At 44.3% G+C, this 17,122-nt stretch overlaps 1 protein-coding gene across 1 annotated transcript in view; it reads left to right on the plus strand.

Moving 5' to 3' along the window:
* The first annotated feature begins 2,905 nt into the window (after positions 1-2,905).
* Positions 2,906-17,122, plus strand: part of GYS2 (glycogen synthase 2) — an 83,061-nt gene continuing 68,844 nt past the window's right edge. The window contains exons 1-2 of the mRNA XM_065413880.1: positions 2,906-3,026; positions 14,204-14,385. Coding sequence (XP_065269952.1) covers positions 2,906-3,026; positions 14,204-14,385 — 303 coding nt within the window. The remainder of the gene's footprint in view (positions 3,027-14,203; positions 14,386-17,122) is intronic.

Consider the following 17,122-nt stretch of genomic DNA (forward strand, 5'->3'; position numbering starts at 1 on the left):
GTCCCCTCCCCATGATTCATCCCATGTTACCGGGAGGTGGGTGGGTGGGGCTCTGTCCTCCTCCCGCTGCGCTGAAGACTTCTGAACCACAGGGCTTTCCGGAACCGCAGCGGTGAAAGGAGCAGAACGTGGGGCCGCTGGGTGACTCCATGCCGGCAGCTCCTCCAGAGATGCTGTACCACCCCCAGCCCTGCCCCCAGCCCTTCCATGCAGCTGCATCTCCTGAGTCCCATCTGGGGTCTGGAGGACAGGGCTGGGGGGCAGGGCTGGGGGCGGTACCGTTGCGCCGGAGGATCTGCTGGCATGGGGCTGCTGGGCGGCTCCACGTTCTGCTCCTCATGTGTCTTTCCGGTACGGCATACTGGCCATAAATAAGTACCATACCATACCGCCCTACTTGTACCACTAGGGATGACCCGCCTGCCACACTTCTGCCAGTAGTAGAGGATGTTCAGCTGGAACCACTGCTGCTGCTGTAGGGAATAGCTGCCAGGGAGTGAAGGCGGCTAGAGGAGAGGGGGAGGAGGAAGCACAGGGAGGTGCACTGGGAGGTGTTAAATCAGAGGTTAGGGGTCAGATTGTAGAATTGATGGATTTTTTTGCTAGCGAGTCTCCAGGGATCGATTTTGGGGGGGAGGGATGCGATGGGGACTGGATATTTTATCCAGGAAATAATACTTATATCACCAACTCAGGCAGAATGTTTTTAAGGGAGTTTCCTTGTATCCTTAGCCTCACTGACTGCAATGGGACTGCTTGGCATGAGTAAGGGAGGCAAATTGTCTCCTTTTGTTTTTGTTTTCTGATGTCACTTTTAAAGGAATCTAATGCTACTACAGATTGCCAATGTCTTTCTGGTATGGAAGGATCTGGAACTTTGCTGTGTGGTCTCATCACTGTCACACACACACACAGGGACTGACACCTGCAGGGTCTGTACTGCAGTGTGTATCCAGCCCAGAATCACACTGGGGTTTTGCCTCCATTACAAACTGATAACTGGTTTGCTCTCCAGTATTCCTCCAGGTGGAATAATACATATATTATAAATATAGTAAATATTAATATTTTACACTTCTTATAACACCTTTCACCTGAGGATCTCAAAGGGCTTAACAGATATTAATGAATTAAGGCTCACAACATCCTTGCAGGCTAGGTATTATCCCAATTTTACAACTGAAGAAACTGAGGCCCAAAGAGGTTAAGTGACCCAAGATCGCAGTGATTACAGAGTAGTGAATAGAACCTAGAGGTCCTGACTCCCAGTCTGCTGTTCTAACCATGAGAACATGCTCCTTCCTTTCTCAGATTCAGGATCATTTCATTATGTCACACCTGTATCTTTAACCATTCTACATCCCTAGGATATTTTTTTAAAATCTGTGATCACTAGAGCTTGTCACAAAACAGAAAAAACATGTGAATTTTCATGATTATGCCTCCTTCTTTTTAATTGAACTATAAAATTTTGATGACAACTTTCATCATCATTTTGCACTTTTAAAGACGTTGACCAGTAGTTCCATAGCTTGCTGAGAAATGGGGAAAAATTGGACGTTCTTTTTTTTATTGAGACTTTGACTAGTTTTTGTCCCTACACATGTTTACAGTGAATAAATAAACAATAAGCATTAATAATAACACCTGGTTTATTTAAATAATCACAGTTGTAATAACATTATTATTTTAATGTAATTTGTACTTAAATACTTGCAAATATTCCAAAATACTGGACAAACATTCTGAAGTTAGTCTCACTATCTCCCTTGAGATGTATTATTTGACGCCCCTATATTGCAGATAGGGAAACTGAGTTAGAAATGACTTATTCAGAGACACAAAGACACAAAATGAATCATTGGAGAGGGAATAGATCATTCAGGGAATAGATCCCTGAAACTTGACTTAAAGACGAGTCCTAGTTTTTTTAAACTACTAGACCATACTATTTAATATATCTGTGAATTTAATGCAGGTTTTATTTAGCTCTTCTTCCAGATCATTACTATACAACTTAAATAAAACCACGCCAGAAGGAAGCCAGAAAAAGAGACCCATGAGTGCTAAGAAAACTAGAGTGAAACTCCAGTGGAGGAATTAGGGCCCTGATTCATGAAATCACCTGTATTCAGGAAAACACTCAAGCATGTCGTTAAAGTGCTTTACTGAATCAGGCTTAGGGGTCTGATCCAAAGCCAGTTCATTAACCTCATTGGAGTTTGGGTTGGACCCTAGCAGAGCCAGAGAGAAGCCTGTGTGTGGGGCTAGGGGTAACTAGGGCTAGCAAAGCAACGGAAGAAGGAGGTGGATTTGGTAAACTTAATTAAATCTCCTGGAACTTTTGTTAGAGGTGATGACAAATATTTAATATTTAAATTTGAAAGCCCTGAAACCAAATCCATGAAAGTGCCTAGATATCATGTTGGTTATGTGCATGATAGAGATCAGTGAGTGTAACATGAAGGGGTGGGTCTTGATGGGAGCCATAAGGGGCAGGGCTCAACTCAGGTGGCAAATTTATAGGTCTTCCCTAGGGGAAGTGCTGATGAGTTTCACTTATTCCTGAGTCTGGTGGCTATTGAAAGCTGTGGCTGAGAAACCTGATGCTGATCTTTGCCTCCCTCTGAGAAAGAGGCCTGCCCCCAGAACAGCCAAGACCTGCTTGGATCAGCTTTGAATTCCAACAGCTGCCTAGCAAGTCCATGGGATTTCACTGAGCCAGTTTAATACTTGTAGTCAGACAGTTTAAACCCATTAGCTCCCAGCTAGTGGAGTAAATTTGCTCTGCCAACCCCAGCTCTCAGGCAGATTTTGCCAATCAAAACCAAAGAGAGAAACAAAAATAACTATAAATTTAATAAAGATTGCAGCCTGCACTGTAAGAGCTAAACGTTGAAGCAAAATGCCTCTGGTTAGATCACTGTCTGTGACCTCTCTTAATGGGCTTCCTCAGTGGGAGGATGAAGACCTGCCAGTGGAGGATTTATTGCTCTTTGAAGTCGCTTGGGAAGTTACCAATAAAGGTCTGTACAGCACTTTACATGTTAATATGATTGTTTTGGGGGTTTTGTGTGTGTGTGTGTGTGTGTGGAGGGAATGGATGCGAATGTTATTAAGTCGGAACTGTGGAAATGAATGCTTCATAAATGCAGCTAGATGTTTTATTCAGAAGGGAGAGCTTAGGAAATTGTATCAAAAGAAGTGTGTCACTCTGTGTACATGTGTGAGCATGGAAGCATATGTGATTGTATATGTGCTATATCTGTGTGTGCTTATTCAGAATGCATGTGTGCAACCCATGTATGTGTATTTGTCCATGTACAGACTTTTGGGCACCAATCACAAAAATATGGGTGAGTGTGTAAGTGTTGCGCATATGTGTGCGTAGATATATGGCCCTTACTCTCTTTGTATTGCTATGCTGTATATGTATGTGAGACTTATTTTTTTAACTGATGCAAAATCTTTGGGAATGCAAAGCATGAAAAGAAGCATTTGTAAGACAGTACATTCAAGTGCAGTGATTTTCTTCGGCCTTCCCTTGCAGAATGAAAGCCATATTCTCAACTGGTGTAAATCGACATAGCTCTGCTGAAGTCAGGAGTAGAACCGAGAAGTCAGTGGGGCTGCATCAGTTTACACCAGTTAAAAATCTAGCCAAATATTTACAAGCATGCCTAAAGGCAGACATTACATGAGAGCTTTCACGGTTGGTGCATGTGATCATATTTGAACTCTGCACATTGCTCGAGCTAATATGACCTCTCTGCCAGAGTAACTTCAGATTTAAAGTGCTAATAGAGCTGTCCTACTTCAACAAAGCAGCTTGAGTTCAGCAAAGGGGGAAAGGCAGTAATGTTGCAGCATAAATGAGTTACTACGAGTCAATGATTGACATTGTGTATCTTGCTGCCTGTGCGGATAAATAAAGAGAAGATTAGTTGAGGAATAGATTGTAATCTGTAACATCTGAACCCTAAAGGACAAATGTAAGTGAGAGGAACAAATAGCCTTAGGGTTAACATTCTACCTGGAGTATTTTGCAAGTAAAGTGCTTATTTTTACCAATGTGCATGGCAAGCAATTGACAGGTAGATGGCAGCAGAAATCTGGCTAAATCAAAGGGTTCAATATAATGTATAATTTAAATCCACAGTGTAAATTCTTTCTGTGCATTTACAAAGCACATAATGGGCCATACTCTCATTGATTTAGCTTTGCTGACCTCAGTGAAGCTACACAGATTTACCCTACTAATCCAGTCCAATTAAATTATTTGGAACTCAACAAGTTTGAACAGAATGTGCTAATAGTTTCACCAAGTAATGACCTTATACTTTGTCAACCTGAATCTTCGAACTGATTGAATTAGCCATAGCAAACGATTTTTTACCTTACATCAGAGCCTTCTTACAAATTGTCCCTTAACCCATCCTGGTTTGAAGTACTTGTTCTAATTATTACATATTTGATATATTTGAGCAAATGTTTTTTGCAAACTCTTTGTAGCTTGTGCTCCTTCAAGTAGTGAATATTTTGCCTGTATGTTTGGGCCATCTAAGTCATGTGCTTTGATACTGTTTCCTGATAGGGTGACCTCACTTTTATAAACATCAGTAGTTCCTGGAGAAATCTCTGGTGCTGTAGGTCTTTCTGATCCTCCCCCCTTCATAGCTCTTTTCCTTGCTGCTGCTCATGCTGAGAGATAGCTCACTTGTATTTATTTGAAATCACTCAGTAGTCTTTCATCTTCTCCATTTAACACCCTCGTTCCCAGACAAGTAAAGATATTAGATGTAGGGTGGCAGAGTGAGCATTTCTAGCATTCTAATGCCCAAATTTGCACAAATCAAAACTCTTCCATAAATATTGATGTAAACAAGAACTAGTCACCCAAATGTAAGCACAATATATACTAGTGTCCTTTGAAGTCGTATCATGAATAATTTAAAATGAACGATACCCATCCAACTTAGTGAGCAAAATGTAACTTGCAATGCATGAGCTTCCTTGCTTTTTTTATTATGCTTGTTTGTTTAGGGGAAAATCACTCCCTTTTGCAGAAGTCTTGTTGTCTAGACCTTTCATCATTCATGTTGGTTGTTGCTGTCCTCTGGACTTTCGCCAATATGTCCACATCTTTCTCGAAGTATGGTGCCTGGAACTGGACACTGGACACAGTACTCCAGTAGAGGCCTTACCAGTGCTGAGTAGAGTGGAAGAATTACTTGCTTACAACACTCCTGTTAATATAACCCAGAATGATTGCTTATTTTGCAACAGTATCACATTATTGACTCATATTTAGTTTTGATCAACAATAACCCCTGGCCAGATCCTCTTCTGCAGTACTCCTCCCTAGGCAGTCATTTTCCCATTTTATATTTGTGCAATTGGACATTCCTTCCTAAGTGTCCTACTTTGCATTTATCCTTATTCAGTTTCATCTTATTTATTTCAGACCATTTCTCCAGTTTGTCATGACCAATTTTAATTCTAATCCTGTCCTCCAAAGAGCTTGCAACCCCTCCCAGCTTGGTATCCTCCACAAACTTTATAAGTCGACTCTCTAAGCCATTATCCAAATCATTTATGAAATTATTGAATAGAACCAGACCCAGGACAGATCCCTCTGGGACCTCACTTGATATGCTCTCCCAGCTTGACTGTAAACCATTCATAACTACTCTCTGAGGAATCTTTTCCAACCAGTTGTGCACCTACCTTATAGTACCCATGTGGAAATGTGTAATAGATAGATGTTATAGGCCTCTAATAAAGACTGCAGCAGCATCCATGGAGAGGCTGCACAATTCCTCATCGTCCTTGCCCCGTCCCTTTAAACCTCCTTGTATGTCCTCGGCAAAAGTCAATTTGCTCAAGCTGCTCAGGGAGGATGAGAATTTGTCTCTTACAGACTAATTTTGTTACTTGCCATAGTCATTCGCCTGGATTTGCGAGGCTTCCATTGCTTTGATGAGGAAGTTTTTAATCACTTTATGAAGTTGATAACTATACTTATTGAGATGTTTGATTAATATTTATATTAGCATCTCTTTGCATATTGTCTGTATTATTCAATCTGTCTTATAAACAAAGAAAGATATAAAGTGGTACAATGCTCAAAAAAAACAACAACAACAACCTCTAGGCAGGTGACCAGTTCTTGTCACTACCTAAATATAAACCCATTAGCTTGGTATTCAGGCCCATTACAGTGCTCCTGGAACATTGTTCCTTTAATCTTAAAAAGCAAAGTTGCCTGGAGAAGAGCTCATTTCCCATTCCACACACCAGCTTCAGTCTCTACCTCCATTTCCCTGTGTACCATTTCTTCCCATCTCTCTGGCTCCTTCCCTTCCACCAGCTGTTCCTCTGTAGCTCTTTCTTCCCTCTCACCTTCAGGGATGGGGGTTGTATTAGTTTTTTGGGGTGAGGGACTCAAGTGAATGAGTGGTGGGTACATAGTGTGCGTGTAATTGATTTATCTATTTATTTAGGTATGCATGACCCCACCATTATAGTATCTGAGTAACTCCTAGGAGTTTAAAAATAGAATGGGAAGAGCACAACACGGAGAAAGCTGAGAAGAAGGAGAATTTAGACTGGAAGGATGAAAACTAAAACTGGTTTTAAAAAAAAAAAAAATTCAGCAAAATTTCTTTGACAAAAATGTCTTTTCAATTAAATAAACACTTTCTCATAAAAAAATCTGTTTTCATCCTTTTCGTCCTTTAAAAAAAAAAATTCTAAACAAAATATTTCAAAATTTTTGTTTTAGTGGGAAAAACCTCTCTCTCTCTCTCTCTCTCTCTGTTAGGGAAATAAGTGAGAGAGAGGGTTTTTTCTTTTTCTTTTCTTTTCTTATTTCACTTATTTATTTTCCCCTCTTATTACTCTATTTAGAAAAGGCGGGAATTTAATAAAAAAAAAAAAAAAAGCAAAAACAAATGGGAGAGGTTGTTTATTTTTACCCCATTGAAATTAAATTTCAAAATTTGTGGTCAAAACTGAATACTTTTGAATGGAACAACTTAATTTTTGTTTCTTGGAAATTTTTCTTGGCATGTTTTTTGACCTGCTCTGAAGCACACATAGAAACAGACAGATGATACACTAGTTGTTTAGAAAGAAGTAAAGAAAACAAATGAAGGAACAGAAAAAAGGAAGAGAAGGGAGAGTAAAATAAGGAAAAAAGTAAGTTCCAGCAAACCCCCCATTATTATTTGGTGAAGGTTAATATCAAAACACAGAGGTGTATCACATCAATAAACAGGTGAATTTGGCCCTAAGTTGCCAGTGTCAGTGGGAGGACTGCTAGACTAATATCAATTTGCATAACAAAATGTTTTCAGTGGAATGGTGGGACATTGATTTTAGTGTACGCTAAGCATAAATCTGAACTTTGTACATCAGTCTACACATGCTGTCAACAGAGTAACTTTAGGGCTAAAGTGTGTGGCCTCCTAAACTAGAGATTGCCCCAAACCACAAAGTTCAGATCGAGTTCTGAATAACACTAAGCTTCAGTGGATGTCAGAATCCAAAACTAGACATGTATCCAAAATTTGCAGCTAACCTGCTATCTCTATAATGGGCCAGACCAAAACTAGCAGATCTAAACACCTTAGAATTTGGGGGAATTTGAGATTGAGATCCAAAATTTGTGCCCATCTCTCATTTCATTGTTTTTATAAAGCTGGCATCTGAAAATAGGTTTTCAGATGTTGCTGCCAGAAGCATGTATAAACTGCTCAAGAAAATCATGGGGTGTTTTGTTACATTTCATTTGATTGGGAAGGAGTTCTAATTGATACCCTAAAACTCCATATTCGGAAAGAATCAGCAGGCTTATTGGAATTCTGAAACTAATTAAAGACTGACGTTTTCCAACCATTTTTCACTTTGGACCAGATTCTGCAGTCAATAGAGTGAGTAATGGACTGCTTATTTACAGTCTCAGTGAATTCAAAGTAGCTAACAGTGCCTTTTGAAAGAAACTTTGTATGACGTCTCTTCAGGGTATGAACTGGAATTTCCATGTATAATAAATTACTCCAGCCACTGGTCAACTCTTCCCCTCCTGTCTTTTTCTTTGAGGCATGTCCAGCACCTTCCACGTGCATATAATTGCATGTACCAACTTCCCATGCCCAGGGGCGGCAGGTTTGTAGAAATTTTGGTGGTGCCCAGAACGCCCAGAGCCTGCCCCCCCATACTCCACCCCACACCTGCCTAAGGCTCTGGGAGGGAGTTTGGGTGCAGGCTCTGGGCTGGGGCAGGGGGTGGGAATGCAGGAGGGGGTGAGGGGTGCAGGCTCTGGGAGGGAGTTTGGGTGGGGGAGGGTTCTGGGGTGCAGACTCTGGGATGGAGTTTGGGTACTGGGTGCAGGCTCTGGGCTGGGGCAAGGGGTGGAGGTGCAGGAGGGGGTGAGGAGTGCAGGCTCTGGGAGGGAGTTTGGGTGCAGGCTCTGGGAGGGAGTTTGGGGGCAGGAGGGGGCATGTGGGAAAGGGGGGTTTCAGGCTCTGGGAGGGGATTGGGGGGGTGCGGCGTTTGCCTCGGACTCCTAGGCAGGGCAGGCTGGGGTGCCTCCATGTGCTGCTACCCCCAGGCACTGCCCCTGCAGCTTCCTATTGGCTTCAGGGGTGCTTGGGGCAGGACAGGGGCTGCAGGGAGGGGCTGGCAGCCACGTGGAGCGAGCAGGCAGGAAGCCGCTCAGCTCCGCTGCACTGCCATGATGAGTGGGGGCCCCGGGCTGTTTTAAATGGCCCGGGGGACGCGGGGGGGAGGGCACCCAGGGGCAAAAGGTGGGGCCGAGGGAGAGACCAGTGCTGGAGCCGGGCCCGTTGTGCCTGGGCACCAGGAATATTCCTGGTGCCCAGGCACCACGGGCCCATAGAACTCGTCGCCCATGCCCAGCTCTCTTACACATGTATGCAGAGACATCCGTGCCTCACGAGTCACATGTTCACATGGTAACAGAGGGACAACTGAAATGTCTGGGGCCAGATAATGCACAGGTTTCATGGCAAGTTCTTTCTGCAGACTTTACTGCATTCTTCAAAATCAAAACCTTAATTTTTTTTGAAGTTCTCAATCCTTATTGTAATGAAGGTAGTAAAACAATGCATTGCAATTGTATTTGCCCTACTGTCAGATAGACTGACATGATGTAGCATAGCACAGAATGAGGCGTGCACTGTGATCAGCCCCCTTCTTTCCCCCTTGTTCATCTTAGTCACCGACACCTTCCCAGTCTTTCACGTGCTAACATGGTCAAAGCCAGTTTTATCATCTTAGGAATGACGTGCACTGACCTGGTAACCGTGATGCATACTTTGGTGACGTTGCATCGGGATTACTACAACAAACTCTGTACTGGGCTCCGTAAGGAGCTGATCCATCACCTGCAGCTGGTGCAGAATGCATCAGCAGAAATGTGATTGGAGTTGGCAGCAAGAGGATGCAACCTACCCTCAGCTCCATTCCCTAACTGGCTGCTTTCTGTTGTGTTTCTTGAGTTTAAGGAGAGGCTTTCAAAGATAGAAACGGCAGCACCTTTCAGAGTGCATTGGGTGCATCAATGCCATTCCTACCTTTTGAAAATGTCTCCCTGTAGCCCTTTAAGTGGTTGCTTCCCAAAGTATAATGCTGATCCCAAGACTGGGTCCTTTGCCACAGAGAAGAAACAGGACTCAGGTGTAGGAAACAGAAAACAGCTTCTTTGCTGAGGCTGCTGGATAATCGGGGCCCAGTCTTGCACCACTAAAGTCAATGGCAGTTGGGTCACTCCTTGAGACCTAGTCTACACACAGGTTTTGCACTAGTGTAACTATTTTGGTTACGCGTACAATCTTTTAAATGAAATAGTTATACCAGTACAACTCCTAGAATAGAGCCAGTTATACTGGTATAAAGGTGCCTTCATCATCATCATGTTCCCATTACACCTCTGGCATTTAGGGCAGCAATGAAGCTGCTCCACTCCTGTCTGTTTCTGGCAAGTCTTTCAGTGGTTCCCCAACTGTGCCCCAGGTTTTTCAGCTCAGCTTCCACAGCTCTTCGTAATGTTGTTTTCGGGCGGCCTCGTTTTCGCTTGCCTTTGGGTGTGCATCTTATTGCTACTCTGGGGATGGCAAGAGGATGGCAACACCCTCATGGTGTCCATCATCCCATCCAGAATACAGCAAAGTTTCTCCCGAGGCTGCTGTTAATCTTCTTGATCTCGTCCATCTGCTCTTACTGACACCCAGGATGTGTAAGCTGGAGCGTCTCATCTCTGTTGTGATCTGAGCTAGCTTCCCTGTTTCATACATTGTCTGTTCATTCCAAAAAACAAGTTTGGTTTTTGTCTTCATGCCAGTGGCTTCCTTTCGGCTTTCACCACTGGCAGTCATACAGGTCGTTGACTCCTGAAGGCCATCTCACACAGTAATGGTCGATTTCGCCATCGCTGTTTCTGTAACATATTTTGTTTTTTACTGGACAGAGTTGTTAGCCCTGTGCCTAACCCCAACCTGGAGGACCAGGGTGTCTGTTTTGTCTGGCCCCTCCCCCACAGACCAATCCGGCATGGTTGAACCTACCAGGAACAAAAAGCCCCTGCCAACACAGATTCTGGGGATTGTTAGAGCACGCAAGGCACGGACACCAAAGGTCCAGATAAAGGTGCCTTAGATCAGTATAACTTACTCCCATTCCCTTACAGGAATAAGGGTATCAACAAAAGTACTTTTATAACTGAATCTACAGTTGGGATTTGTACTGTTTTAACTATATCAGTATAGTTTGAGATGCAACTCCTGTGTTTAGACAAATTACTCAGATACAGTACACTCTCTCTCAGCTTGCAGACTGAGGAACCCAGCCTGTGCTGCACAGTGTCACCACACAGGATCTGCCTAAATCCTGATCCAAATTAAACAATCATCATATCGACTGCTGACTACAGGCCAGCTTCTTAGGTTTCTGGTCCTAATGACTTGTAAGGGAAGAACTGGGGCTGGCTATATCTTTATTTCTGCAATGTCACCATCTGAGCTATAGATTTGCTACCAACATTTTTAAACATGAGCAAAGACTCTTCTTTTGTTGCATTATGATCAATTTTAATAATTGTTCATATTTATTTTATAAATTTTAGCTGCATTGTTTTTATTGTAAGACCTAAATGCTATGGTTGATAAGCACCATAACATGTTGTTGTTTTATTTATGACTCTATGGATCTTCAGTCTTTCAGATGTTTCCTTGTTTGCACTCCTCACAAGGCGGGCTATTTTTAAAGAACAGGATTTTAATGTAGGGGCTAACTTTTCAGTGTGCACATAAAACTTATAAATGCAAACTAGATAATTGTATCTGTACTCTTTCATACATTCATAGATTCCCAGGCCAGAACGGACCACTGTGACCATCTAGTCTGAACTCCTGTATAACACAGGCCACAGAACTTCCCCAAAATAATTCCTAGAGCAGAACTTGTAGAAAAACATCCAACGCTGATTTAACATTTGCAAGTGATAGAGAATCACTGTACCCTTGGTAAACTGTTGCAGTCGTTAATTACCTTCACTGATAAAAATGTACAGCTTATTTCCAGTCTGAAAGTTTCCAATTAATTGATTTGCATGCCCAGAGGCCTGTTCATATGTTCATCACAGGGCCGGCTCTAGGATTTTTGCCGCCCAAAGCAAAAACAATTCCCCCCCCCCCCCCGTTTTTTAATTACCCCACCCCCGGCCCCGCCTCAACTCCGCCCCTTCCCCAAATCCCCAGCCCTGCCTCCTCCCCCCAGGCTCTCAAGCCTAGGAGGGAGGGAGGGAGGGGGAGAAGCGGCGCCCGCGCCGCGGCCACTCGGAGTCTCCCCCTCCCTCCCAGGTTTGAGAGCCTGGGAGGGAGGGGGAGACTCCGAGTGGCCGCGGCACGGGCGCCGCTTCTCCCCCTCCCTCCCAGGCTCTCAAGTCTGGGAGGGAGGGGGAGCAGCGGCGCGCGAAACGGCCGCTCGGGATCTCCCCCTCCCTCCCAGGTTTGAGAGCCTGGGAGGGAGGGGGAGACTCCGAGTGGCCGCGGCACGGGCGCCGCTTCTCCCCCTCCCTCCCAGGCTCTCAAGTCTGGGAGGGAGGGGGAGCAGCGGCGCGCGAAACGACCGCTCGGGATCTCCCCCTCCCTCCCAGGTTTGATAGCCTGGGAGGGAGGGGGAGACCCCGAGCGGCCACGGCGCGCGAAACAGCTGATTCGCGCGCTGCTGCTCCCCCTCCCTCCCAGGCTTGAGAGCCTGGGAGGGAGGGCGAGTAGCGGTGCGTGAATCTGCTGTTTCGCGCGCCGTGGCAGCAGCAGCGGAGGTGAGCTAGGGCGGCCGGGGCACATTTTTAGGGGCGGCATTCTGGCGCCAGCCATGCCGCCCCTAAAAATGTGCCGCCCCAAGCACCAGCTTGTTTTGCTGGTGCCTAGAGCCGGCCCTGGTTCATCAGCTGTACATGCATTCTATAGGGGCACAATTTAAAAATGTTAAATTCCACAGTACTGAAGGGAAATCAGATTTGGCAAAAGGTTTGCGGCAGATGTCAGCTGATCCATTTTAATTAATCATGGACCTAATCCTCCAAAGTGCTGAGCAACCTCAGCTCCCATTGGCTTCATGATAAATGAAGGGTCAGATTTGTAAAATACCTTTAAAAATCTGGCCCTTAATATCTAGAAAGAATCACAGCATTGGGCCCTTATAAAACATCTATAGCCTTAGCAAATAATTCATGTCACAGTCGGGGCATTACAATACAGTTCTAGTAGCTCTTTTGGCTTCTGCATTTGGGTCAGTTCAAATCATATAGTGGCTATTAGGTTAATTTTGTTGCAATTATTTAAACCTCTCTGATCTTTAGCTCCCTCGTATATGTTAAATATGGTTACTGGGTATGCCCCTTGGGCTTTATTCACTGTTGATTTATTTCAATTTAATTCAGTGAAGCTAAGCCAGTGTAAAACTGGACTGATGTAGTAGTGAATCGGGTCTCTGGTATGTAGTTTATACCTAGACTTTGATTTATCTGTTCTTCCTCCTTCCTTTCCTTTTGCTGCATCTAAACACTGTGCTTCTGTTCATCTTGGTCCATGGTATGGTGGAATTCCCTCCCATAAAAGATCTGCACTCCTGTCTCTCAGTCCTTTCATTCTAATGATCTGTTAACTTTGTTATTTACTTGCTAATGTGGTATTGTGTTTTACTTGTTTAGTATGTTGTTTGTGTATATAATGTGTAACATACCAGTGAAAGGTGTTGTAGACATTGAGATCAGTGGAAGATGTTATAGAAATTAAAACATTAAGGGCTCTTTGTGTTAGGGATGGAATACAGTGCCTTTTTCTTTAAAGACATTATTTCAAATCCAGCTCAGGTCAGTAGCAGCTGAAAGTCATTACTGCCTGATGCTTTCTAGTGGCTTGTGTGTAATAAATTGGGGTTTGTCAGTCCAATTCTCAATGTGCAGGCATCCTCATCACAAGGAACTAGCTTTAAAAATGACAACTGCCAAAGCAAAAAGTTTAGGTATACCCTATAGCCAACCACTAGATTAGGCAACAGAAAATATAGGAATGGCCCTGAGCCATAGTGTTTGAATCCCCCCAATCTGAACTTTCCAGGGATGTGCAGATCCAAAATTTTTGTTGTGTGCTTTATAGATAGGGGACAGCCAGACATAAGGATGAGAATAACACAATGCGCTGATTCCACATAAGTGGGCATGACATAAAAAACCAGATAGAATAGAATAGTAAGCAGTTGGTGTGTAACAGATAATAACAGTTGAGGGTGGAAAATATACTGTGTCCATATAGAAGAACTTTGGGGAGGTCACATATAATGACCGAATTGATATTTAGCTAGGATATTTAGCTAACTCTCCCACTCTTAGGCAAAGTACTATGGGGTTAACATTTAATTACCACATGAGGTCTGGATATGAGAACATCCCATTTTTAAATACAGGGGATGAAATTCTGGGCCTATTGAAGTTAATGGCAAACCCCCCATTTACTTCACTACTAGGGCCAGGATTTCACCCAGAATTGTGAATACGAAAAGTAATTAAACTGGAGATGGACCTGACCCATACCGCCAGGTAGGTTTGACCCTGGATCTGAATTTTGCACCTTATACCCATCTCAATATGATACTCTCTTATGATTTTCTTTTACAGTTGGTGGCATCTACACTGTGATCCAGACAAAAGCCAAAATTACAACTGACGAATGGGGTGAAAATTATTTTCTGATCGGTCCCTACTTTGAGCACAACGTGAAGACTCAGGTAGAGGTGTGCGAGCCTCCGAACCCAGCAATTAAAAAGGCAGTGGACACATTGAAAGGCCAGGGGTGTCAGGTAAATGAGATCTGCCACTGCTCCCTATGGCAACTAAGCTGACGCTGAGGAGATTACAATTTTGGTTAATGCTCTTGCCGTTCCACTTGACGCTGTAGTCCTGGTCAATGTCCCAATAGGAAAGGCTCAGAACCATTAACTTAGCGTTAGAGTAGCAAAGTCAATTCATTAAAGGTTATTTTTGAGAGAGAACCAGTTTATCCAATTATATGTTTTAAGAGTCATTTATCTGCAAGTCTACTTAATTGGATTAATGACTTACTTTGCCAGTCCCTAAATACAGTGAGATTTCTGTAGACATAATTTGACCTTAAGTTGACTGAACTGTTGTGTAATTCTCTTTTATTGCATTTGGCCTTCTCTTGCTGCTGAATAAACTCTGAAAGGGAATAGCATTTCACCATACTGTGGTTTCACTATGGCAGGTTTGAAAGCTAGACATAGCAGAACCACAGTGGTATTAAAAAAGTTATCTGCTGACAAAGAACCTGCTTTCTAAGGCCAATTTAGCTCTGGAAATAGTGTGCGGTCCCCTCATTTTAGTATGGTGCTTATCGTAGGTGTTGCATTCATTCTTATTCCCGAAAAAAGAGTTTTTTGTAATCCGTGCACAAAGCTAGGACCTGGTGGATCTGGGTTCCATTCCCAGTTTGGACAAACATGTCCTGCGTAATCTCAGTCATATCTTGTAGTAGCTCTGTGTCTCAGTTTCCCCAGCTGTAAAATGGAGACAGTAATGCTTCACTTCCTTCACACAGGTGGTGTAGATTCTTTTCCTTCCAGTGAATCAGCAGCAGAATTGTTTACTAAATTCCAAACAGTTACACCTGTGCAAACCCATTGATAACAAGGGAATTACACAAGGATAGGAGAGGGTCTGATGTGGCCTATAGAATCTTTATTACTGGTGCTGATGCCCAAGAGAAAATTTGCCTCTCAGATTCCAGGTGGAATATGCAGGGCTATCAGCTGAGGGAAAATAATCTCTTGATTTGTAAACTGTGCAATCCTGACCTGGAAACCATCAAGAGTCAATAGACTTGGAGTCCCTTGATGCCACTTTTTGCAAAGCCTATTTTTCAGAGTGGAACCAGGCTATAACACATTGATATTTGTAAGGGATTTGGTAATCCTCAGATAGTAGTACAGAGTGATGTTCCTAATTTAGCGGCTGCTTCTGGTTTTAGTGTAACTTTTCATAAAGTTAATTATTTACCAAGGTTTGTAATCAGTAGTAGGTTTATATTTATAAAGACATGTCTCTGCCATCTAGCAAATTCTCTTTTGAATGGACAATAACCACAGACTTTTAGGCCAGATTCACTTCTATGCTCCAGACAGGGGCGGCGAGTTATATGGGCCTGTGGTGCCCAGGCTCCAGCAATATTCAGGGCCCTGGGGCTCAGTTCCACCAATGTTTGGGGCTGGGTCTCTCCCCTGGCCCCGCCTGCCACCCCCATGCGCCTCCCCCGAGTGTCCCCTGACCCCCACTTGCTGCCCCCGCACACCTCTCCCTGGCCTCAGAGCGTCCCTGCCTCAAGCTGGTGGCTGTCCCATGTGGCTCCCAGCATCAACTGCCGCCGCAGGGTCCTAGTGCCCCCCAACCACTAGTGTCAGGGCAGGCTGACCCTGACCCTGTCCTTCCGCCTTGGACTCTTCCCTTTTCTGGCAGGACCCTCCACCAGCACAGGGGGGCCCCCCCACCTCCAGTCACCGCTCCTGCCCCACGGTGGGCAAAGGGCACCCCATCCCCCACCCCCAATGAGGCTACAGTGAGGGGCAGCAGCAGGGGAGGAGGCGTACATGTGATGGCAGCTCCTCCCGGCACCCACCACAGGGGAGATGAGGGGGCTTCCTGGATCTGAGAGGGGCCCTAGGAGCACGTGCAGTGACAGTGGTGCGTGGTGAGTGTGCTGCCGAATGTGGGACTTAGAGTTAATGAGGATCGGGCTTTCAGGCCTGCTCTATACAATTTTTGTACTGGTATAACTGTTTCAGTTAGAGGGGTGACATTTTTACTGAAACAATTATACTGGTACAGCCCCTAAGATGGACACAGTTATACCAGTATAAAGATGCCTTAGGCCTGGTCTACACTACGATTTTAGGTCGAATTTAGCAGCATTACCTCAATTTAAGCCTGGACCCATCCACACGACGAAGCCCTTTTTTTCGACTTAAAGGGCTCTTTAAATTGATTTCTTTAATCCAGCTCCGACGAGGGGATTAGCGCTGAAACCGGCCTTTCCGGGTCGGATTTGGGATAGTAGGGACGCAATTTGACGGTATTGGCCTCCGGGAGCTATCCCAGAGTGCTCCATTGTGACCGCTCTGGACAGCACACTCAACTCAGATGCACTTGCCAGGTAGACAGGAAAAGGCCCGCGAAATTTTGAATTTCCTGTTTGCCCAGCGTGGTGGAGAGCCCAGGTGAACACACAGAGCTCATCAGTACAGGTAACCATGATGGAGTCCCAGGATCGCAAAAGAGCTCCAGCATGGACCGAACGGGAGGTACGGGATCTGCTCGCCATATGGGGAGACGAATCAGTGCTAGCTGAACTCCGAAGCAGTAAATGAAATGCCAGAACATTAGAAAAAGTCTCAAAGGGCATGAAGGACAGAGGCCATAACAGGGACGCACAGCAGTGCCGCGTGAAAATTAAGGAGCTAAGGCAAGCCTACCACAAAACCAGAGAGGCAAACAGAAGGTCTGGGGCAGAGCCACAGACATGCT

This window comes from Emys orbicularis, chromosome 1, assembly GCF_028017835.1.
Source record: "Emys orbicularis isolate rEmyOrb1 chromosome 1, rEmyOrb1.hap1, whole genome shotgun sequence".
Lineage (NCBI taxonomy): Eukaryota > Metazoa > Chordata > Testudines > Emydidae > Emys > Emys orbicularis.